This window comes from Aphelocoma coerulescens, chromosome 3, assembly GCF_041296385.1.
Source record: "Aphelocoma coerulescens isolate FSJ_1873_10779 chromosome 3, UR_Acoe_1.0, whole genome shotgun sequence".
Taxonomy (NCBI): domain Eukaryota; kingdom Metazoa; phylum Chordata; class Aves; order Passeriformes; family Corvidae; genus Aphelocoma; species Aphelocoma coerulescens.
In genome coordinates this window covers 29,246,730-29,272,210 of record NC_091016.1, presented here as the reverse complement: position 1 = coordinate 29,272,210, position 25,481 = coordinate 29,246,730, and the positions used below count along the sequence as shown (strand labels likewise).

General features: G+C 39.6%; 1 protein-coding gene across 10 annotated transcripts in view; it reads right to left on the bottom strand.

The window, feature by feature from the left end:
• Nucleotides 1-25,481, bottom strand: part of KCNH1 (potassium voltage-gated channel subfamily H member 1) — a 177,623-nt gene that overhangs the window by 128,837 nt on the left and 23,305 nt on the right. For 9 of the 10 annotated variants that reach the window (XR_011149737.1, XM_069009612.1, XM_069009619.1 and 6 more), the window contains 2 exons: nucleotides 19,546-19,664; nucleotides 11,379-11,771 (listed from right to left, as the gene is read on the bottom strand). Coding sequence is in view for 9 of the 10 variants with exons in the window: in XM_069009612.1 (XP_068865713.1) it covers nucleotides 11,379-11,771; nucleotides 19,546-19,664 (512 nt within the window). In the remaining variant the exon portion in view is untranslated. Of the gene's footprint in view, nucleotides 1-11,378; nucleotides 11,772-19,545; nucleotides 19,665-24,390; nucleotides 24,671-25,481 lie in introns of those variants that run through there. The other variant, XM_069009615.1, reaches the window with a different exon arrangement.

Sequence of the window (25,481 nt, the reverse complement as noted above, 5' to 3'; positions counted from 1 at the left end):
ATTGACTCATTTTCAGAGACAGATGTAATTTGTTACCTGGGAACACACTATCAATTTCTATTAAGTATCTGGACAAGATCTAATGCAACCAAGGGGTGGGGAGTTAAAAGAGAGAGAGGGAAAAAAAAAAACAAATAAAGAAGCAGCCTTCCTTTAAATCAGAAATATTTGCAGAGATCTAGAAGAGAGCAAGTGAACTATTTTTTTCATTAATATATACGCCAAGCTTTTCAAGTTACTGATGCAAAAATTCCTACACAAAGTAAGTTAATTTCCATTTCCCATTCATTCCATGCCCAGCTTTGTTTTGTAAACACTGGAGCAAAAGCCTCAATGCCAGTTCTGAGAAAATGACACAAAAGGCCTTAATTTCCAGGGGAGGGGAAGCAGGTACTTCTGAACACTCAGTATGGAGAGGAAAAGCAAAGGGGAAAATGCAAAAAATTATAAGCACATTTTAGAACTGGATATGCAAGTCCTGGAGTGACGAGCACATTTAGTCTCTGCATTCTAAACATTCTGACATTACAACACAGCCTTCTGGCCTTTTCCCTCAGGACCAATGCCCATCTCTCCCTTTTCTCTTTACAAACTTTAGCAGAGAAACATTAACACTTTATATTTTGAGAGGTCTCCAGCAATGGTGCACTTTTAGCTTCAGTCTCAAAACCAGGCCTTTTAATCACACAATGCTTCAAAGTCTCCACCCCAAAATCCCAGAAATCAGTTTTAATTTCATTCAAAAGCAGTGGTGCAAAACCTGTTCTTACAAATTCAACATATCCCTGTGATTATAAAAAACCCCAAACAAATGCTGTTTGTCAAGTGAGAGTCCTACCAAAGCCAAAAAAAATAATGGTTTAGGAAGGACCATTATCACCTTAGAATTTGGTTAATTCTTAATTAAAAATTAAAAATTAAAAATAATAAAAGAGTCAAGGATTAGAAATACCTTGGGAAAGAAAAGAATCACAGAAGAGGAGTTCAAGTAATTGGATATGAAAAAATGGGAACATGAATTAAAATACATGAAATCAGATTTTAAAAGTCTAAGGCAAAACACTTTTTTCAAAAGTACTCTTATCCTAATTTCCCTTGTGAAATTCACTAAAAGAAATTGTATTAAAAAAATTAAAATGTGATTGAACTGCATCATTTGGGAGAAAGTGATTCTACCAAATTCTGATCAGAGATAGAGAGAATTAGGCTTTTTGGACTAAAAGAACTTGAATATTTACAGAAAATATATACTTGATTTGGTTGCATTGGAAGGATACATTTAATATTCAAATTACTCCTAATACTCACCTGACTGCATTGCCAATGAGATTCTAAAAGTTCAGAAAAAGCTCTATTAAAAAAAACCAATTTATTTTTATTTCAGCTTTAACAGTGTTCTCTCTTTGATTTTCTCAGAGGAAAGAATTTGTCTATTCTAAATGGATCAATATCAAGAGCAAGAACACCCCAGGGAAATGATTATTCATATAACTCTTAAAAATTTCTAAGTGACAGAATTTCAAATGATTATAAACAACAGAAACTTAATAGACTGTTTAATAGATGATAAAGTAGGGAAAAAAACCCAGGTAGTCCTGCAATACTTTAAATCAGTACTTTCTGGCACTAGATTTAGCCAGAGTTATATTTTAATAGATCTGTTGGATTGAAAAATTGACAATTTTAGATTACCACTTTCCAAAATAGAACTGTACTTTTAGAGTATTGTCCATTTTAATGCTCTTATCAGCGCAGATTATTTGTATGCTTTTATCATACAGATGGCTCCACAATGTCACGCAAAGGGGCCTGAACTCAATTTACTTTTCTTGATGTGCATCCCACCCTCTTGGTCTGCTACTCCTGCCAGCTTGGAGAGGCAGATGAAGAGACACCCAGAGCTCGTTCTGCCGAAACAAAATAGAAAAACCTCAGTTTATAATGAGCTAGAAAAGGCACTGCAGGTCCCAAGCAGGCACCCCAGAGGCTCTGCTCTAAAGGATCACCATAAAGGAATGTCTGTGTGGCAGCCAGGCAAAGGACAAAGCTAAGTAATATTCCATGGAGTTCTCCCTGTTTTACCCCAACACAGGTGCAGCTATTGATACTCTATCCAACAGAAAACATCCCTTAAGGCTATGCAAAAAAAACCCCAAAAAACCTGTTATATATGACCAGAACAGACACATAGTACATTTTTACTGTATTTTGTTACAGAGAGAACTTGGGTGCAGCACTTACTTCAATATGCAGCACTTGGCCAAGTATGTTGGAAAATGCTGAATTTCACACACACTTATTTTCAAATGGTTTGAAGCAACTGAATGAGACTAAAAAATTCTACTGCTGATACCTGTATATAGATGATGATAAATATTTCATAGGTTGGCAGGTTTACTGTCATTGCCAGTGATGGCTGCTGCATAAAAAAGGAAGGAAGTGTAGTCAATTCCCTCCAAACTAAAGGGCAAGCTCAAGGCACTGAGACACTGAAGAAATAACTTCATAGCCACTGACTGAGCAGACTTGAATGTCAAAAGCCCTTAAAATCACAAACACAGCCACTCCCTCTCCTTCCCCTTCTACACATTCTTTGCAGAGTAGAACTGTACCCCAAACAACAGAAAAACAGACCAGCCTCAGTCCTAGGGGAAAGCAGTACCCATATTTTATGTTCAAAGAGAAAGCTTCATAAGTTCGTCCATAAAATACTGCCAAAAGTAAATTTACATTTAATTTGTCATTAATTAGACCTACTCACTACATACTGTGCACATTTACAGAGGTTTCTTCTGTATTTCCTTGTTTTCTGCAAGATCTAATCTACTGTGAGTGCACCCCTGGTAACTCAGCCCTCTAAGTAGCCTTTTTTCCAAACATAAGATCCAGGACATCCATGTTTTGGCTCTACCTCTCAATCAGACAACATAAGATTTGTGTTATTACTTCCACACCCAGAAAAAGAGACAGAGACACTGTGAAGTCTTTTTGCAAACACAAGGGCTGTAAGCAGAGCCACTGTTGTTACTTGTGTCATTGTGGTCCCCAAGAACAGTAACAGTGGACACGACAGTGATAGATGCTGCACAGATAAAAACAGTTGCTGCTGTTCATTTGCCATGCAAAATGAAATTCAACTCAATTCATTGACTAATAAAAGTCCACCTAGGAAAAAATCAAAATAAAAATTGTTTACAGAACAGCCATAAAAAGTAACTGAGACCACCCCACCTGCCCCCCTCCCCCCCAAAAAGTGAGAAATAATTAAATTTCCATTCCAAACAAGATGTAGGATGAACAACTCCAGAAAATAACTAAAATGCTACATTCACCCCACCTCCTACAGCTGCAGTAGCACAAGTACTTTAGTAATAGATTCAATCTACATGACAGTATTCACTTTTTAGGCCATTATTCACTTTTTACATGTACAGAAAGAAAATACACTTAACCCAAGCATTAAGATTTTTTTCTAGGCTCAAAGGAAGGATAATTTACTTCCTACTTACTATCTATTTTTAAAAAGAGAAATATTCAGTATTGGCACAAATCTTTCCTAAGTTTTCCAGAACTTTTCTCTCATATGGAACTGCTAAAGTTCAGGCTTCATCTCAATTAAAGGGAGATGCAGGAAACTAAAAGCTAACCATTAAAAGAAGGAGAATGAAACAGCCAAAAAAAAATTTTTTTTTATTCCAAAAGGAGAGGCAATGAACCAAGTTTATCACTACTGTGAGGTGAGAGCTATAGAAAGCACTGCCTTCTTTCTTGACACTTTATTTGAAGTCAGCCATGCCACAGCCTGGCTCTGCCTATCTGCAGTAACCTGGCAGCCCTGTTAGGTCATCATTAGGACTACACATTTCCGTCACTTGTCTCCTCTGATTTTCTTAATTAGGTCTGAGAACACGACCTTTCCTACACATTGCCATATTTAGCAACCAAGAGATGAGATAACGTTATGTGCACAGGTCAAAATCAATATCTAAGCCCTCTGGATACTGCTGTGGTTTTCAGCACTGAAGAAAACATCTCCAGACTCTTAAAGCTTATTTTAGTCAGACATCTGTGAGCTTGGTTAGAATTTGGGGAGAAACAGCAATAATTCATGTGTAAGAGCACAGGGTGTGGGAAGGGATGGGAAGGCTGATTTTTCATTTGTAAAACTATGCCCATGCTTGCCTTACATCCATACATGCACACTCAGAAAAACAACAAAACCAGGAAACAAACAAACTCTGTTTTCTTTTTACTTTGAGAGGAAGAACAAGAATAAAGATAACACATAAGTGACCTAAAGAAATCCCACTTTGTGCAGTAGCAAATAAAAAATTAACCCCAATAGACAACAATCTGCTTCCCAATGCTTCTGATTCAAAGCAACACCCAGTTCCAGAAGCTTTTACTAACTCAAAGAGGCAAAACACCCAAAAAAGATTTACTGTTACTGGCATCTAATACTCTCCATCTTTCCAATTCTAATCCCATCCTTAATATGAAATAGACTACAGAGCAACCACTTAGCTACTCAAAAAAATACCCTTTGTCATCTCATCTGACTCTCTGCCTCAGATCGATACAAGTATGCTGAATGGGGGGAAAAGAGGAGAGTAACTGATCCTTGTGTCTGGAACACGCTTCCCTTTATATGCAGTGTAAGTTTCCCTCTAACAGTAGCTTTTTGAAATAATTCAGAATCTAATATATTCAGTTAGCTCTCCTTCTTGGACAAAGGCTATCACCATACATTATCACTGAAAATGTAATTCAGAGTTTTAATTCATTTAGCCTGATACAGATTGAATAGCTTATGTAGACTACTATTCTCTCTTTAACAGAATGATAAATCATGTCAGGCCTTTCAAAGCTATGAAGAAGTAGCTCTGAAATCCAATAACACCCTTACTTATCTGTGACTTAGCAGAAAGACTAATCTGAACATTCGGAGTGCAGAAGAAGAGGAGTCAATTGGCATCATAAAGCCTCAGTAGAACCTACAGAGTGGGGCTACACCAGGCAGGGACACGGCAACACATCCTACTCTGGAATTCTCCTTTGGGAGGGGCTATCCATCAGCAAAAGAGCAGAGTCTCTGAGCCACCAAGGTGTATGAGCCTGGGCAAGACCAGGGAAGGTAGCAGAATTAAAATAAAGTCAGCACCTGAAGCAGAGGAGAGAATTTAATCCTAAATGTCTTCCAAGGCATAAGAGCTCTGCAGTGCCTATATACAGCATCAACACAACTTGGAAAACTGAGGATTTAGGGAGAAAAGACAGCCTGCCCCTTCATAGGGCAGCATAAAAAAGGCATGTGATGGGAAGCATGAGGGTTGGGTTTTTAAGGAAGGAAGATAGAAAAACTCATATTTGATTGGAAAAAATATCGGGGGTGAGGAGATGTGGCACAAAGCAGACAGAGAAGAGAGACAGCCTCACTCGAATCCCCAAGAGACTCGGAACAGCAAGTGCTTCTTTTCCCTACCTGGTTTACATCCTGCTGTGCACTTTACCCCAGGAATCTGCTGTACACCATTTGCATTTCCCCAAAATACTCCTTCCACCTACCTGTCTGCTAAGGAATAATTCCTGCCTGGCAGAGCCCCCTGGGACCATGCTGCAGAACAGAGGCACTTACAGAAGTCAGACAAGCAGCCCTCCTTCTCCACCACTGCTTTTCCTTTCCATTGCACGCCCCTTCTTCCACAGTTCAAGGCCCCCAAGCTCCTTCTGAAGCTCCAAATACCACCTAGGAGCCATACCAAGAACCTTCCTAGCCATGCTCCGAGGGTTTCTGGCAGGTTACAGCCCCCAGCACACACCTCCCACGGGCTTTGTCCTGTTTCTCAGGGGCTTCTTACACAGGGACACCCAACCAAGCAGACCTCCTTCATCATCACACCCCCAATCCAAGGCGCCTGTTCCAGCCCTCCCCCTGCCCCACCCAGGGACAGTAACCCAACTGCTTGATCCTTCCCCAGAAGCCCCAGTAGATGTCACCCAGTCCACAGGGTCTCACTAATCCCTCCTCATCTACTTTCATCTCATCCAAGAACCACAATTCGCCAACATTTCCTCTCTGCCTGGATCACACTCCGTGATACACAGCTGGGGTTTTTTGTTAAAGACATGACATAAAAAGTAGGTTATGACTACTTTAAAATTGCAATTAGCCATAGAAAATTATTCATTCATTACTAGATTTAGCAATAGACTCACATGCAAAATACAGCACTGCCTCATTAGACAGATTCTAATAAGAGTGGTGAACTAGTGTTTCAAATAGATTTCATATTACTCAGCTGTTTACAGTTTTAAAATTCTTTTAAAAATTATATTTTCCAGTTTGCAAAATTCATCTAAACCAAGATCTTTCTTTATGGGTCCCAGTTTATTCCATAAAACTGTAAATAGGATAATTTATTCCCTTGCCCCTCATTGCATGCAATGGCAAAAGAAAGGGGAAGTTGCATGCTTTCCAGTGTAGCTACTTCAGTCATTCCTAGATAGCTGATTTGTATGAGCATGAGAGATTATTCCACTAACAAGGTTTAAATTAATCTATTGCAAAAGTACTGCCTCAGAGAGTTGCCAACAATTTGACCAGCAACACATTCATTTTTTCCTCTCGACTCACTGTTTACTTTCCAGCTACGCCACACTCACTTAGCACTAATTATCTTAACTTACTTCTATTATTTCTGTATTGTATTTTTTTTCTGGAACTTTTTTTATCATCATGAATTTTGGCCTTTCAAAGCTGTACATCTTCTTTGCCTGCACGCTCGCTTCTCTCCTATCCATTCACTTAAGTGAGCACTAGATCATTTATAGTGAATGCATCTTTCCTGATGATCTTTTACTCTGCATTTATTTCTCTTCTACCTCAACTAATAGAGTGATATATGGCTCTCAATTTGGCATCAGCCAACAATTGATCACAGCATTCTGCTCAAACACATATAGCAATTACTACTACAATCTCCCTATTTCAGAGATTTATATGGTGGTGACATGACTGGATTCCAGCCCTACCATGAGATTTCACAACAGCATCACATGTAATAAGTCAAATTTTTTCCAATATAAATTATATCTTATGCCATTATGGACGAAAACCACAGTATAAAATTGCTCAAGATGACACTGCAAAAATATGCTTTGGAATTCAAAGTCTTAAATTGCACTGTTCTTGGCAAAAATTGTGGAATTTTCTTTAAGCCTGGTTTTTGTTAAATTTACTGACTGATGTCTGAACACAAAAAGATAACATTATCCCCCAAAGTAGGTGGTATTTCCTTAAGTGAGGAATAATACTAATTACTGTAAGGAATTACTGACAAATGCTATTTTGATCATTCGAATTTGAAAGAGACTAACACCACATGTTTTAAGGGCTGTTTAAATTTTAGACCAATGTTTTCTTTTCTTACTCAGACTAAATTACAGGATGATGTATTCTCTTAACAATAGAAAGCTCGAGCCTAACATTAAGTTGATTCATCAATCAATGGTATATTTTCTTCTGTTGAAATTCCATGGCAGGTCAAGGAAATAATTAGTATTTAAATGTATAATTTGCTTCCAATATATAAAAGCCAGGAGAAACATCCATAACTTTACTTTCATTTGGGTAACAACAGAAATTTCTCTACAGCTATTCATTTCTTCATTTGTTGAATCCTGCTCATGTCTGAATATGAAATGCTGTACTGTCTCTTTGAGCACAGCACTTGAGATCAGTCTCTTATTTAATTATATGGCCTTGAACAAAGACATTAATGTTTTTTCTTTCCTCTTCCATCTGTAGAAAGTGGCTATTCATACTTGAGTGCCTCTTGAATTAATTGTAGTTATTAATAGTTGTATTGATTAATAGTTAATGAATTCAAATTATTTTTGTGGACAAAAATATTCTCAACCATGTGGAAAGGAAACTGGAATTTCAATTATATTGAAAAATGTGAATTGAAAATATACTAATGTTCCAAACTGCAACAAACCCAAAGAATTTTGAAATTGTCTGAAAACCACAGAAGTCGCACTCAATTTTGTTTCAAGAAAATATTTTCTATTATATCTTATAATGGAATAATGAAGTAAATTGCAAAACAAAAAAAGTTACTTCAAAATAGAAAAAACCCCCAATACTGGATTTTTTTCAATTGAGTATCTGCTTGCCAAAAACATTGATCAACTCTAGTTTCACCTATTACAATTAGTGGATCATTTTAAGGATGACAAAAATGGTTTCACTATTAATCTAGAGCTAAGTGATGGGCCAGTCCCAAAACTGCCCAGAGAAAAACAACCCCTCAATACCCTATTATACAGTTTTTTACTTCTTCAGCCCTGCAGGTCCTGTGTCCTTTGCAAATCAATTACCATTACGTTAATTACAGCATTCTTGAAACAAATTGACTTGTCAAGTTAGTTCCTCCATGACATTCTCAGCATCTTCAGTGGCTTTTTTTTTTTTAACAGAGAATGACAGCAGACAGCAAAATAAGCAAGCTTCCACCTGGCCCAGTCTTCCTTCATTATGGGGACTGCAACAAAGCCAGGATTCTATTCCCTCCTGTTTAAAATCATGTATGGAAAACATCAGACCAGGAAAACAGCAATTCATATTCTTCATCTCATTTTATCACCGCTGTTGACACTGGGTATCATTTAATCTTTGGCAATTTTTTAAAGAAAATTCACATTAGGACTTCAAAAAAAAAAAAAAACCTCCCTGCAGCAGCCATGGCCACTGACTGACTCCAGTGCCATAGCTCCAAGGGAATTCCCTCTAGCAAAATTAAAGTGACACACAGATAACAGTTTGGTTTGGTTACTTGCATGTTAGCAGGTGCACCTGACTGAATCCAGCTGTGAAGTTATATAGTGTATAATCCAGGGCAAGAGAGAGGCAAAATTTAAACTAGCAAGAAAGGAAGGGAGTTGACCCACAAGGGAATTGCTCTACACAACAGAAAAAAAAAGATATAAAGCAAAGATTTCTACTTTCAAGATTCCCTGAATGTGGCTTTTATTTTCTTCTTCTTTAGTAAAAGGTTATCTTTCCCTCTACAGGCAGTTCTTGAAACAGTGATCAGCATATACTGCCCCAAACCCTCTCCTGATATGCACTGTGTTATTCTGCTGGCATTGCTGGCAAAACCCCTCAGGTCCCATAAAAACCAGCCATGAGCCCTTAATAGAAGCATGGCAATTTACACCAGTGGAAACTCTACTCTAATGATTCTATGATTATTTATACCAGCCAAATGTCAGAACCCACTATGGGAAATGGGGATGAGCAGTCTTGAAAGGACAGAAATCTCGATTTCTTTTTTTCCTTGGGCACAATAGTAGAATAACTAAAACTAACACTGTTATACTGATTAAGGAGACTGTTGAAGAGACATGGGAAAACTGAAGTACCAATCAGCTTCTCATTGCTACAAGGCAACACTGAGATGGAGAACCTGGAGAAACTGAAACTCACACAAGAATTTCTCTGCAGAATTGCTACCATGAGTCCAAAATCATCTGTGCTCAGTTCGAGGGCTGTCACAGCCACTGGTACAGATATTTTCCTTGGGGATGTTCTGTAGGTCACATCACCAGTCTAAAGTTAAAAAGTGTTCCTTCAGCAAAATCTTCCCCAGCTTGCCTCTATCTGCCATGGGCAGGAAAATCTTCCTTCCTGGGTTTTTTTTTTTTTTTTTTTTTGTCTCTTGCTTCGTTAATTTTTAAATTTTATTTATTATTTTTACCCTTTCGTCTAAATGTCAGAAACTGACATATGGCTTCCATTGGTCTATCAGTGTCATGGCAAAGTAATATGTGAAAGCCCTGCAGAATAATCTGCAGTCTGGGTCTTTCATATGACAAACAAATATTTAAGGACAGGTCTCACAAGGCTTTTTTGCTTGATCTAATTTGTGTTATTTCAGTCAGATATAAAATGAAAACTTCTCTAGGGAATTAAATATCAAATATCATCTCATTTTTTTCACTGCATTTAATAGTTTGCCTACCTAATGACTTGTCCCCAAGTCATTGAGAAAACCACTTTAAATTTTATTAAAAAAATAGTGTAATTTTAAAAAAGTAATGGGGTTTGGTTTTGCCTATGTTCCACTTGGCATCATTTTCTTTTGATAGCTAGGCTGTACTTTGTAACATGGGCATATTTTAAAGGAAGTCATAACATTTAAATTTTACAGGCTAAAATTTAAATACTGATGAGGTAGGTATGCAAATCCCTCTCCTTCCCTGGAGATACTTAAACCCACCTGGATATGATCCTGTGCAATTCGCTCTGGGTGAATCTGCTTTAGCAGCTGGGTTGGACTAGATGACCTCCAGAGATCCCCTCCAAGCCCAGCCAGCCTGTGACTCTGTGATTCTGGATCTTACAGCTCTAGCATGTGTCACAGATAAACTCAGACACATAATTAGTGGATGATTTTATAATGTGTAACCAGAAAGCAGACTGTTGGAATCCTCTTTAAGATTTTACTAACAAATCATTAACTCTCTGAACTATTTAGGCATGGAACTTTAATGTATTTACCTTAGGAGTATTTCCTTGGCAGACTGATCCAAAAGAACAAGAAGCTACAAAATACTAGTTTTCTGGGTTTACGTGTCTAAATGTTAGTTCTTTTGTTGGATTGTGATCTAGTGAAATCAGAGAAATAAAGAACTAAGGAGGAGTCTGGATTTCCAGATTTCTCCCTACCCCTTAATTCAATTATGAAATTACCAAACAAGCATCTTCAATTGCTTCACCTTCCTCAAAAAACAACTGTTGCCAAACAATGCTGCACGGATCACCAGATATCCGCACAGTGCTTTCTGGTGCTCTAAGACAACTCAGTGAGTCACTGCCTGCCTCTTTGCCACCTGCTATAGAGTACTAGAAGCAGCTGAGAAAAGTGTATTTTACTTCTCAGTTGTTCCTGTGAAGAATTGGCATTAGCAGAAATACCCTCTTTGGTCATCAGTGAAAGCAAACACAGCCTGCCCCAAGAAACTGTCTTGACACACAGCTCAAACTATTCCTGGTAAGCCAGATGGAGCAGTCTTCCTCAGTGCTGTACAGAGGTGCTGCTTTCTGCCTCTACCTGCCCTCCTGAACTCTGAGGATGCAGAAAGAAGGAAAATAAAGACAGATTTTTAACACCAGAAACTACAGCAGCAATTAAAGAATGAGCCTTCTGGCTAGGACTCATAAGCAAGCCTCTATGCATGCTGTGGGTGGCTACCAGAGACACATGTACAGTAATTCAATGAATTTAAAAACATAAATTCCTTTCTTCTCTCCCGCACCTCCTCCCAACCGTCCAGTAATAATTAATGTGTGGAATTTAAACTGGTATACTGACCTCATCAACATTCTCAAATGCATTGATGACATCATATGGCAGGCAGGAGAGCAGGTCAATCACAAACCAGGTCTTCAAGTAATTCATGCGAATCAGCTTGGGGTCAGAGATCACCTCTCCTGCCGGCCCCACAAAGGTGGTGTGGAAATTAAGCACAATGTCGACCAGAAAAATGACATCTACAATGCTGTCAACTACTAGCCATGCCACGTTGTTCTGTTTGGTTTTAAAGGAGACATTGTAAGGGACCAAAATAGCAGTGTAGAAGGTTAAAATCAAGATGATCCAGTCCCAGGTAGTCTTGAAAACACAATAATGCAAAATTATATGCGGTGGAGTCTTTGGTGCCTCTTGTTTGTACTGTGGGAGGATTTCAGAACCCAGCTGCAACACCTGTAGTCAGAGAGATTTCAGAGGAAAAAGAAAACATGCTTAATTTTTTCATGGTATTTTTCACACTGTAGTTTCTCAAGCTCAGTACAACAGTTCATAAAAATACACGTCCATTAACTACTTTTATCACCATGAAATGGTAAGCAAGCCAAGAAAAGTATTCTGTTACACAAATCAGCATCAAACTAAGAACAGCTGTTTCTTTTAATGCCATTAATTTTTTTTTTCTCTAAGCCTAATGTGTGGGGTGTTCAAGGCATACAGAGAAGAGGTAACTCCTTCAGCTATCTCCACAGGCGAGGCAGAAAAATGATGGGCAAGAACAGGCAGGAAGGCAGGTGAGAATAGAAATTGATGGCAAAACCAGGAACAATACACAATGGAGTTCCAGTCCAGCAGCAGGACCACTGAAATACAATTTTTCAACATTGGCTATTTAACTCTTCACTATACCGTGTCTGAAACAGTCTCAAACTACAATCTGTCAGGAATGCACAGGCCTTTCTTCCTCTTCTCTGGGAGGTGCAGGTCCAAAGCCCACGGCTATCTACCATTAGCCTCAATAAACTCATTTTGGATTTCAACTTTTCGTTCAGAGAAAGAAGTTCGGTGTCTTAACTACCTGATGGTGTAGAATCGTAGAAAGATAGAATCATTAATGTTGGAAAAGACCCCTAAGATTGTTGAGTCCAACAATTAACCCAGTACCACCGTGTTCTCCAATAAACCATGCCCCCAAGTGCCACATCCACACACCTTTCGAACACTTCTAGGCATAGTGATGCCACCATTTCCTGGGAAATCTGTTCCAGTGCTTGACAACCCTTTCAGTGAAGAAGTTTTTCCTAATATCTAATCTAAACCTCCCCTGGTGCAACTTGAGGCCATTTCCTCTGGTCCTGTCATTTGTTACCTGGAAGAAGAGACCAATCTCCCCCTCACTACACCCTCCCTTCAGGCAGCTGTAGAGTGAATGGTCCCCCCGAGCCTCTTTTTTCTCCAGGCTAAACAACCCCAGCTCCCCCAGCTGCTCCTCATCAAACTTGTTCTCTAAACCCTTCACCACCTTCATTGCCCTTCTTCGGACACACTCCAATGCCTCAATGTCCCTCTTGCCGTAGGGGGCTCCAAAGCGAACGCAGGATTTGAGGGGACCTGCCGAGGCACACTGTTGAGTTACACTGCAGCTAGGTCTGAATTCAGGAAAGCACTGCTGCAAAAGATCATCTGCCAGCATGTGCTTTAAACCCTGGACCTCAAGCTGAGCACATGCTGACACTGAGCAGTGTTTTGCATAAGTGCGGTCTCAATCAGTGCTGCCCATTTGATGTCTGCTCTCTCTCCAGTTCTGCCCACTGCTGCGAAAACAGTATTATCACGTATTTAATTCCGGGGAACTCAAGTTTCTTTCACATACCTATGAATAAGAACGTGTTTGTTTATACGTATGGATGTACATGAGGGTGAAATCAACACCAAGAACCTGTGTCCTAATAAAGAAGTTAAATTTTAAAATTAATTTTACCCTGGATGAGTTACGAAAGAAAACTGAAAGGATGATAGAGGCTTGCTCAAGTGAAATGTGTTTGGTAATGCCAAACTCACAGAACCTGTGAGAAGTATTTAGGAGCATGGTTCCTTTTTCACATTTATTTACACATAGTTCAGAACAATAGGAAGCAGAGAAGGAAATTAAATGGCTGCTTTTCTCAGGGAAAAGATAAGACAACACAGCTAGAATAGAAGGATGTCTTCCTTTCACGCTCCTTATCTCAGCTTTTTTAATGTCAGTTATTTAGACATGGATTTTATCCGCAGGCTTTTCTGAGTGCCTTTTTTTTTTCTTTTTGGTGAACTGGTGAGACTTTTTTCCAACAGTTTCAGCCAAAGGGGACAAAAAAAAACCCAATCAGCTACAAAAGTTCTACTTGGACAAAACAGTCTCAGATGAAACTCCCTGCTGCTTTGAACCTCACATAATCACTTACTCGTGTACACAACAGGCGTCAGACACTGTCAGATCACAGTTCCTAGCACATGTGTAAACAAGAATGGGAATTGCAAGCCTGCTGACTTTGAGCCCAGTATGTTCTCCTGAAGACAATTAACATGACCTGCTCTGACAGACCTGCATGTTACCACAGAGGCATTAAGAGCTTGAAAAAATTTTGATTAAAAGAAACCAAGAGGACTCAGTATTTTTGTTTCACTGAGTTTCTAGAATGACAGCAAAGAGGAGAAAGGAACATTTCCCCTGCAAACCCAACTAGGACTCAGACATGTTCACTGCAGTATTACATAGTCTGTCATTCCTGACCCCGGTTCATGTAGGTTCTCCATACTACCAAAAAAAAAAAAAAAAAAAAAGAATTAAATAATGTTGTCTTGTGGTGAGAGGAGCTGGAAGCAGCACAAGGCACATGCAGTCTCTCTTCTCTGCAGAAGGCACTGGCCAAGCCCATGCAGTCCCCAGAAGTCACTGGTAGTGACTGGAAGAGGCATAGGTTGTGTATCGAGTCCGTGTGTGTACTCAGAGCATCGTTCCCTTCAAGGCTTGTTTGCAGTCCCAGTGACAGATGTTGGGATGTCTTTTCTCAACAAAAGCTCTATCCCAAATCAATATTGCCAATATCTCCTGCCCTCCCTTTTGCACATTGCAGCTGTACCTAAATCACTTGGAAAGCAACAAGTTGCTACTGGCTTTTATGAGGCTCTGCATGAGCAGCAGCTCTAACATAGGATCCTAAGCCTGAAATACGCTTCACTGGGCAAGGAGAGTCCTCTGCAATACTCATTCACTGGAATAACTGATCAGCAAACCAAGCACCTCCATCAATAGTAACATTTTTCAGTCATTTAGCTGGATTTCAGTTCTAATGCTGAGATTTTACTGCTGTGGGGAGACGGGATCACCCTTCAAATGCAGCAGGAAAGCATAATTGCTTCTTCTGCAACCACAGGTCTGCTACGGCTTATTTTTTAACCCCTGGTATTATATGAATAAGTTCAATATTTTGGCAACTGTTCTAATCAGCACAGGAACCTCAACCATGAAAAACTGAAAAAAAAACTTGTTAGTTCTTGTCAGATTGGTTCTTATCTATACATATGTAAGTTCTAGACTGAGAATTGTATCATGCACTCCATTTTGGTCACTGCTGCTCTCTTTGTACTCTAAGAACTTGTGGAAATTTTGCATCAACAAAACCAGTTTTTCTGGAAAATATACTAATGTATACCCAAATAGGGAAAAAGGCAAGAACAATCTCTGTTCAACAAAAAAGAAGGAGCTAAATTATGGTGTCCATTATTTTGCCGTAAATAGAAAAAAAAACATTAAAATAAAGCCCGTGGAACTGTAGGAATGTAAAACTGAACTGAAAGCAGAAAGAACAGATTTCTAGTTCCAACTCCTTAAGAAAATAAACTGCTGCTTCAGTGTTTTAAAATGTCATCACCAAATACAAAGCACTCTCTCCTTGCTTCTTTGAGGTGCAAGGGCTACAGCACAGGAAAATAAAAGGATTGATGGTGGATTGATCTCCTTCCCTTCCTATTGAGAAAGTAAACATCCTCTAAACTATCTGAATGGCTGGGGACCTTATTAATAAGTCTTTTGAACTTCTGTTACCCCACTGGAGTCTCAGGTGAAGCTCTGCCAATAGTTATTTAAAGAGACCAGGGGCCGTGGCTTTAGTTGGTCTCCAGCAGGATGTGCACCAGCACTGTGAACATGAATCTTGAATGGAGGGGCAGGAGACAGGCATCAGGGAATAGGGATTCCAGTCACTCACCAGGTGGGGAAAGCCACCTGCAGCAAGCCTGAGGTGCCTCCAGTCCTCTTTTTGTGCGGGGTGGAGGTGACAAGTTCTAGCCTGGGCTCCCTCTCACTGCATCACTGCCATGCACCTTTGCAAAACCACCCCATCTCACTGGCACTGCTAGAGATGATTTCACAGCTTGAGGTGAAAGAAGGGCATTGCCCCAGCTCACACTCTCTCTCTCAGGAAAGGCAACTTGCTTTGCACACTGGCAAAAGTCTCGCAGTGCCTGGGGCCGCCAGCCAAGAGCTTTCAAAGGCACCAAATTCTTCATTTCACTGAAGGAAGAGAAACACGCCCACAACAAAGCTTAATAATCTCAGAGAACAAGCATGTGCCTTTATCATAGAGCGCAACAAAAGAGCTTCTGCAGGCAAACCATGGAAGAAGGTCCACAGAGCTTGGTGCTAAAGATCAAAGTTTTGTCAGGTCAATGCACTGGAAGTTACAAGGGCTTCTTTCTCCACTTTTCACACCAAGGGCCACACCAAGTCTATTTCTTCACCATCCTTCCAGACACCCACACCACCCCTGGGTCATCTGGAGATGAAGAGCTATAAACACCACTCTCTGCACCATCCAGCAAACCCAGGACGATGCAAAGTACCTTCTGCCCTATTCCAAGGTGCTCCTGCTGCCCTCCAGCCCCTAGGGAGTGTAGTGCCAACCTGAGACAGGTCTGCTGAAGTAGTCAGGTGTGGTTACCCACGCCCATGAACTAACTACATTCAAACTGCTTGTAAAGCTACTTCTCCTGGAGAGGAAAACAAAAAAACAAACCCCAAGAGACTAATATGAAAGTAATTATGAAGAAAATGTACACAACTATATAAACCAATATGCTGAGCTTCCATTCGTGTGCACTGGACAATTTGATTACCACAATTTTCTGAATAATTGAAACAACTCTGGTTTTGGAAGATTTTTCACTGTTATAGAGTTTTATCATAGTAAAAGAAATATTTATTTTAGAAATTTATTAATGAAAGTATTATTTCAGTTACTTATGATTCATCAGAGAATACAGCTGTATTATCTGCATTTATTATTTGTAGTAATGATGCATGATGCTTTAATAGCTCTCTGAAGCTGGAGAATTTTATTCCAAGAGCAGAAATGCCAAATTTCATCATGGGTTTTACAAGGCTGTGATCTTTTTTAAACACAGAATTTTATTTTTTTTTTAATTATTTTTTTTTCAAGATGGTGAATATATCCCAAATCAGGAGTCATATATTGCCTCAAAAGTGGTTACAATGATTTATTTATTTTTAAGACTCTATGACTGGGGAGCAAAAAAAGAGCCACACACAAACACTCACTCATTTCCAGCTTAATCTCTCCTTTTCATGCTTTCAACTGCACCTATTTGCTGTCTCTCACTCTCCTTTGCTTTTGTTTTCACAAGCATCCACCCAAATTGCTCCCAAGCTAAGGGCTAGGTGCTAAGCCTCAATATTTTGATTGGCAGTTTTAATGGCAGTTATAAGTTCCTGGTAAACAATGTTAAAAAAAAAATGGCAGAAGTTCCATTCTTAATCAGTGCTGCTAAGCACCATTACAATTTTTCTGCTTTTATTTCTCATAACTATCATCATTTTTTTAATTTTGACACAATCTGGTTTGCCCAGAACTGCCTGGCAAAGTCACACCGTCCCTATAATCAGATCTCTGGTGATAGAGCAACAGAAATGCATCAGTTACTTTATAAACTCCTATTGTGAAATGTTGTCTCAGAGCTACCTAACACCCATGTGCTGATTGCATCATTAATTTGGGTAGTTTTCATATGACTGCTATTAGAGAAGTCAGGCTAAAAAAAAAAATCTATGCCTACTGGAGAAAGTCAGAGACTGAAGCTCCACAGATGCTGCTTGTATTATCCGTGGCCTGTTAGTCTGTCACTAACACCTTTCTTAAACTGTTTCATAAACAATAAAAAATTGTAAGCTGTTGTGGCAGGCTCCAACACCTTGCCCTACTCAGGTTCTAGGATGCAACCACCTCCTGAGACATTCAAAAATATAAGTGATAAATAACTAAAAGCAACACAAATAACACTGCAATAAATGTGGAGCCTTCTCATGCAAACAAGATTGATGTGAAGTGTCATAGCGAGTAGCAAAAGAAAAAGGATGAATTTTAAAATTTCAAATAGGCTACTGCAGGGATGAAGAAAAAAAAAAGAAAAAAGATTTGAAAATACAACAGGGAACAGTTTGAGATCCCATATTCAATACTATCAAGAAACCTTTGCAGAATAAGGAGCCTGGCACTCCATATATCTTCAAATAAAGAAAAGTGGTCTTGTCTGTGTGATTATCTGCACTCTTCTTTTTTCTAGTGTAGTTTTATTGACTTAAATGGAATTACAGCAGAAATAAAAGCTACCTAACATCACAGCTGGGGCTAATGTTCTTTGTAAAATTATGACTGCAATATTCAGTCAGCAATTAAAGAAACTCATTTCAGACACGTAAACTATACACTTGCCCTTTATTATTTGTAATGAATCAATTGGCTGTGCCAGTAAGAATACTTGCAAAGGCTTGTTGAGCACACGGACTTGCAAAATGTTTTGGTAACATGTCACTGAGGTTCAAACTGAGGTTCACTGAGCCAAACAGAGTAACCTCAGACCCTTTGCCTTATGTTCTGCTGCCTACATTTTAGCATTAACTAAAATTCAGGGGTAGAGATCTAAAGAGAAGAAAGGATTATTTGCTATGAAGCTTTGAGTAGGATAAGAAGGAAAACGATTCCAAATTCCAGGATGCTAAAGTAACCTGAGGGTGGACATGTGCTAATCACATGGTGTTCCTGCACTATGGTGTCCATGTGAATGTCTGCCCCTCCCCTGTGCTAGCATGATCCATGTTATTTCTGTACTTCCAACAGAAACTGGTTTCCCCTTCTTGAGTACTTCTGTATTAAATACTGAATAGGTAAGATCCTGTCCGTGGAAATTTCGTCATTATATGTGATAATAAGACAGGCCTGAGCAGGAGACTTTTAGTTGGCATAGAAACGAAGACATACACAACAAAACTAACAGAGTAGAGTATAGTATAACTGACTATATGGAGACCTCATGGAACCCATCACTGCCTTACACCTCCAGCTGCACAGGAAGATCAAGAATTACTGACTAGTCACAGCTGCTGCCATGGCACTCACAGCAGGAAGCAACACAGGACTGCCATGTTATACTGGCTGTGCTGTCATTCACACCGTATCAAGCCTCTCCCCAAGCTGTTTTTACACCAGGGAGACCCTGCTACTGGCCCAGGAGACAGCTACAGGAAACTTGGGACAGTCTCTCCCCCTCGTGGCGAAAGCCCTCAAACCCTAAGTGCTTCAAGGAGCCTTCTCTGCCTGGAGCTTATCTCGAAACTTTGAGAGACTACTTAAATCACAAGGTTTCATTTTCCTAATCTGTCTGCAATGTTGCTTGTGGCATCTCACAGCTGTTCTGTCCATAAAACCAGTAACTGAAACACGTTTTAACCAGCTGGTAATGCAGGGTTGGGATCCCACTGAAAAGCAACCAGACATAAATTAATTCAGAGAACAACCATGTCATGGATTCTCCAGAATTTCCTTGTGTACTAGGCTGAATTTTTCTCACCTCAATTTTACATAAGTAAACAGTCCACAATCCTCCTCTCATTAAGATCCTCAGAAGAATGGAAACTAAGCAAGAAAGTATTATTTTAATAACACCTTTATAAGACTTTGCTAAGATATGGAACACAACACTGCAATGAGGAAGTCTTTGGGACACCTGTTTTCATTCTGCTGTCATGGGATGCATTTGACAGCACATGTGCCATATTCCAAGCTTCAGATTCCCAGGGCAGGGAGGACTGACAGTTCTTGGCTTGCGCAGAGACGACATACCCACAAAGGCTAAAAACATTTCTTTACAGCCTCCTGGGGAAAGAAGAAATTACCTCAGCAAGTCTTGAGTGCTTGTGAACGTTCTCTCCTTTCTGCACGCTGGGAGCAAGCTGCTGCAGCACTCCTCGGCTGCTCGTGAGGGCGCGGGTCAAGCGGGCAAACTTCCCCCAACCTTGAGAAAACATGCAAGATTAGACACATTACCAAAAAAAGCTACAAGTGTACCTCATAAAACCTCTTACAACTAACAGGGGGAAAAGAAGTTAAAACAGAGCAATCTGCTTTAATTCTGACCAGAAGGGAGTATAATTTAACCAAGTACCAGATAAAAGCAAGTCAGAAAATAGGTGTCAGCATGGTACTGTAATAAAACCCATGACTGCTGTGACTTTGTACTCAATGACTCTACAAAAGTACTGCTACATGAACTGCATATTTTGCAAGGATAAATATCCACTATACAATAATCTCATATTAAATCTAATGACCAGATTTGGATCTCACAGCACTGCAGAAGACACTCCAGACTAATCAAGATGTAAGACTAGAGTCGTGCACCATGAAAATTACAATTGTCTGTAACAGAAGTGAATCTGGCCTCAGATGCATCAAGCATAGATCTGGAATAAGAAGAGAAATATACATAAGATAATAAAAAGCAGAGCAGAAAAGCAAAACAAAATCATTAATTTTACCCTCTCTAAACAAAAGGGGGAATATACTGATAGATTTTCTCTAACTCTAATTAAACATTTAGCAGCTTCTGGCAGAGAAGTCATATGCTGAATTTTAATTCGGAATATTTTTTACAGTGATTTCAAATACCCCTCAAAATAGAAGACCTTCAATGACAGTCAGAAGAGCTAGCTACAACTATAATTTTTATGAGCAGTACTTTGCCATAACAGAAAGTCAGGCAGAGTATGCATCTGGATATTTTTGGTATACTGAAAGAAAAGTATCAGTGCATTTACTTCTGATCTTGAAAAATGCTAGCACCACCTGGGAGCCGTTGAGCTCCTACTCCTCATCTCCTACTCCAATTAAGGATGCTCAGCACTTTGATGATTCACTCTATAATGAGAACCTGGTAGGGAAAACGTTCCCTACACAGCTTTCTTGTAGACTCCTTTTAGGTACTGGAAGGTGCTATAAGATGTCCCCAGAGTCTTCTCCTCTCCAGGCTGAGCACCCACAACTCTCCCAGCCTGTCTGCACAGCAGAGGTGCTCCAGCCCTGTGAGCATCTTTGTGACCCTCCTCTGAACTCACTCAACAGGTCCTCCTTACGCTGGGGGACTCGGAGCTGAGTGCAGTACCCCAGGTGGGGTCACATGAGATTGGAGTAGAGCAGGAGAATCACTTCCCTTGACTTGCTGGCCACGCTGCCTTTGATGCATCCCAGTATACTTTATGAGCTTCAAGTGCATCTCGCCCAGTCATGTCCAGCCCCTCACCCGACCCAGGTGCAGGACTTCACAGGTGGCCGGCCCGACGAGGCCCGAGGGGGATGCGCTCCAAGGGGACACGGGCAATCGCCCCCTCCGGCCCCGGGAGGGAGCTGCTGCGGGACGGGCGATCCGGGCGGTCCGGGCCGTCCGGCGCTGGCCGTGGTGCTGACGCGGGACGAACGGGGCTTGCTCGCAAACGGCGGCCCCGGACGGAAGCAGAACAGACCACGGAGTTACAGCTTCACCCGGGAACTCGAAACCGGCCTCCCTTACCAGACGCGAAATGTTTCTAATGCCAGATAACATAGACAGCTCCTTTTACCAAATCAAACCAGATTGATGGAGAGGGCATTTTCCTGGAAGATTCAAGATTTCAAAACCTGAGGACAGACTTTCAGCGTGCATTTTCTTCCAAACATTGTTCTAAGATTCGGGCTATTTGGACATAAACAGAAAGAGGATGAAAAGGAAGCACCTCACTTGAGCTTTCTTGCACAAAAGCACTGCCAGACAACTCTGTGGCACGATTTGTGGCTATGAATGCAGAGCACTTCCCAAGAATCATCTCCTTTTGAAAGGTAGAGCTTAACCCATTCCTCTCTCCTCAGCATCCCCTGTAAGCATCTCCTGTGCCCTCACTTGTGGCTGCCTAAATGGCACACAAAAGAACTGTTCCCACCAACACTGGATCTCACCCTCTACTCCAAACTCTGATTTGAAAGCAAATATAACTGTTCTAGGCAAGAGATTGTGTCACGAGGCAGTGCTTTTCAGCTTGGCTTTTTAAACCAGCGTGGATACAAATTGGGAGTACGTACCCTAATTCCCTCCACACACAGGGTACCACACATGGGAGCCCAGCTTGGAGATAAACCCACCACTGTGCCATGGTGTGCCTAGAACCAGGCATTGAATCCATGTGCAGTGTGTGTGAATGTCATCTTTAGAACAGATCACTCTCCTCCTTGAATTGCCTTTGTGAAAGAAAAAGATAAAAATGTGGCAACTCCAACGTACAGTTGGACCTGCAGGTTGTGGCATAGGAAAAAGAAAATAAAAATTAAATAGAATGCCAGTACTAAACCTTTTGAATGATAACATCTCCAGTAAAGCCTGAAAAGACAGCAGTACCTGTTGAATTTATTGCGATTTTCCCTCCAGAACCCTAAGGACAGACACAGCTGACAGCAGGTCAGATATCTATCCAACAAAGACGGGTCAAGTAATGGACTTTAGCCATAGGACTGAACACAAACACTAAATTTTGAGGGTCAGGGAGCTTTCCAAGACAAGGAACTAAGCTTCAAAATGGTGTGAGAATATATTGGTGTCAGTCCTGCTAGAACAGAGGAACCAGATGATACGGATTAGGAGTTTTCTTTCAACACAGGCAGTTGGTATAGCCCTACATGCATTGTTTTCCTCTAGAAACAAAGAAAATATAAATTAAGTTTAAAATCTAATGATCCTAGGTGGTTCTAATATAGGCATATATATTCCTCAAACGAGATAAGCTCATATAGCAGAGAAGACAGTTTGGAATTCAGGAAGCAAACATAAAGCTGGAAACCACTCCATGGCAGTGCTTGCCTGTGCCCCATCTTTGATTCTAATCCATTTTTATCATTGTTTGGTCTCCTTTTTCATTTCTGCAGAAAATATCATGCAGGGACAAAGCAATGTGACGACATTAAAACATCTCCAGCTTCAAAAGGATGGAAAATCTTCAAGATTAACAGGACTGATTACACCACTCCTGCATTCCATGATGTTCTTTCAGCTTTCCACCATTTCTTCGCAAAGAGGTGAATAGAAATTGCTTCTCGTAACACCCAAGACAAGATGATTACAAAAGCTGTCCCCTGAGACTTGTTTCACGTAGAAATATGGCACTGAAATATACTTTTGTGCTACAGTATTTAACTCATCAAAACTTTTAAAGCATGAAGTTTCATTTAACAATGGCCTTAAGTTGAAGAGGCCAATTTTCTAATATTTTAAGAATTAAAAAAATAAGTATTTTTAAGTAAGTTGATACTCAACCACAACAGCATTTATTATTTATGTGTAGGTAGCTATTTGTTTCCTACCACGCTTCTCCATTCAATCCTGATAACTCGAGAATTCAAACATTAGGAACTGTGGCAGTTACAGAACCCTTGTTACCACGTTGTTGATCCAGGACTTACACAATTCCTAGAGTCAGAACAAGAAGCCATTGTCTGCTAGAGAACAAGCTTGTTTGTCCACGGGTCTATTGTTCTGTGTAAACGTGAATAAATCAAGATTCCAGCAGTTCTTTCCTCCACTCAAGCCACCTTTGTATTCCAACACATGAAAGATCCTTGCTTGCATCCATGAAGCTTCTCTGCAGTGCTCCTTCTCTTTGAAACCACATGACTAAAACAGTACTATTTTTCCATCTGGACTGGGAAAGCATAGCAAAGGCTTTTAATATACTCACTACTTCCTTTTCATTTGTTTCCTTTTTTTTAAGAAAACATTTCATCCAGATGAAAGCAGAGTATATCTTCATCAAAATATTTCAAACACTGGCTCTGTTCATATAAATACATCTTTAAAAACAGAACCAAAAATCAGACAGCAACCAAAAAAAAACCCCAAAAAAGCAGAAACAAAAAGGGAAAAAAAAGGAAATGTGAATTTTTTCCCTGCATTAAGATGAAGGAGACAAAATGGTTTTTTGTATCTGTACTCCTGCGTGTTATGCAAAGGACAGCTTAGCTGCAAAATGAAATAAAGCATCTTCTGCAGAGGAGATGGCAACTGATGATTGCTACAAGGCACAGAAGGCTACAATATCTTGGGGGAAAACAACCATTCACTATTTGATTCAGTGATGTTGAATTTGACCACCTCTTTCTATAAAAACAAAGTATCAAAAGCAAAAATTAGGATCCAAAGAATTGTTTCCTAACTCTTATGAGACAGCATAGATGCTTCTGATTGTGTTCACATTGTATTCATGCATTCCAAACCTGTTCAGGCAAACTGCTAATGAGCTACCCAGAGTGCAAGCACAGTTTCTATTTGTCTGCACAAATAACTGTTTTGCATAAAGTGATGCATTCCACTTTATACACTATTCTCAAGCATCTCATACTTGGTGTGTTAGATCTCAAACCAGGAGAGACATATACAGACAAAAAATGCATTAATTCCAAATATAGCATATACTTTAAAATCCAGCTAAGAAGGTGACCTACCACTTGACAAGCCAAATTTAGCTACGTTATAGCTTGATTTTGCCTTCTATTCAAGTAAACCTAGTTTCCCTGATTTTTTTTTAAAGGGGCAAGCATACAGGAAAAAGTGGAAAGAAGTTGTTTAAAAATATTATCAGCATCACTGACACACTATTTTTAAGTGGTTTTATTTAGAACACACTATTTTTAAAGCTGCTGCATTTAAAAGCGAGCTTACTTACCTTCCATGGCAGTCATAAAATAAACATCTTCCAAATTAACTGAATCAATTAACAAAGACTACAAGAAGTCTACTTTTTATGTGACTTTAGAAATATTTTCTAGTTTCATCTATTCCAATGTCTGACATTATTAATCAATAAAAAAAAATTATTAAGCATGAAAAATGGTACTGGGACCTTCTATCCCTCTGAGTCACCTTCAGATAAAAGATGCCTATTCATCTTTGTGTAGTCAAACACCTGCCATTACAGCTCTACACTTTTCACTCAAGGAGCTGCATCATTTGCAGCTGAACAATCAGGCTTGAAATTGCCAGCAGGTGATAGAAAACCAAGATACACCAGAGCTAAGCAGGCTTAGCCTGACAGATTAGTTGCTTTTTATGTAGTACAAGAACATGATCGATTTAATGTTTTTTTTCTACATAGACATACAGGCATTGATTTTGAAAAACTTGAAAACTTAATCCATAATGTTCTGCAACTGTGCAAATAGCACATTTTATTACATATATCTGCATCTACAGGCAACCTATTACATATTAAGTACTCATATGCATAGGAAACTGATTTCACATACAAACACAGTAAAAGAAAAGTACTTGCTAAGCTGACTGAAGGTGAAAGAAGAAAAAAGAATTGATTTAGCAATCAGTTTTCAGTTCACAGTTTTAGTTTTTCAGATTGAGAGTTCATTTGGGTTGAGAATATGAGAAACACTACAAAGAAAATTGCTGTCTTTCAGAATCATGCTACAAAGTTCCTGTGTAACATTGTACACAGCACAGAGAATATGCCCTCTTCAAAGCTCATGTCTGTTAAAGTAATGGTTCTTAGAACAAGCCAGTACAATTTTACATTTTTTATATTTTCCAAAAACATTTTTTCCACTCTGTGAATCCTAGAGCCTACTACAGATGATTATCTGACACTCCATACCTGTCTTTTCTTCCCCTCTCTCACAGTATACAATTGCACAGTAAGATCTAGTACTAAAGACATGGACATGCATGTAAAAGTCTCTTTGACAAATCAGCTCTTCCAAGAAATTGCTTATCTAGCCATCAAGTGACTAATACAACATCACACAC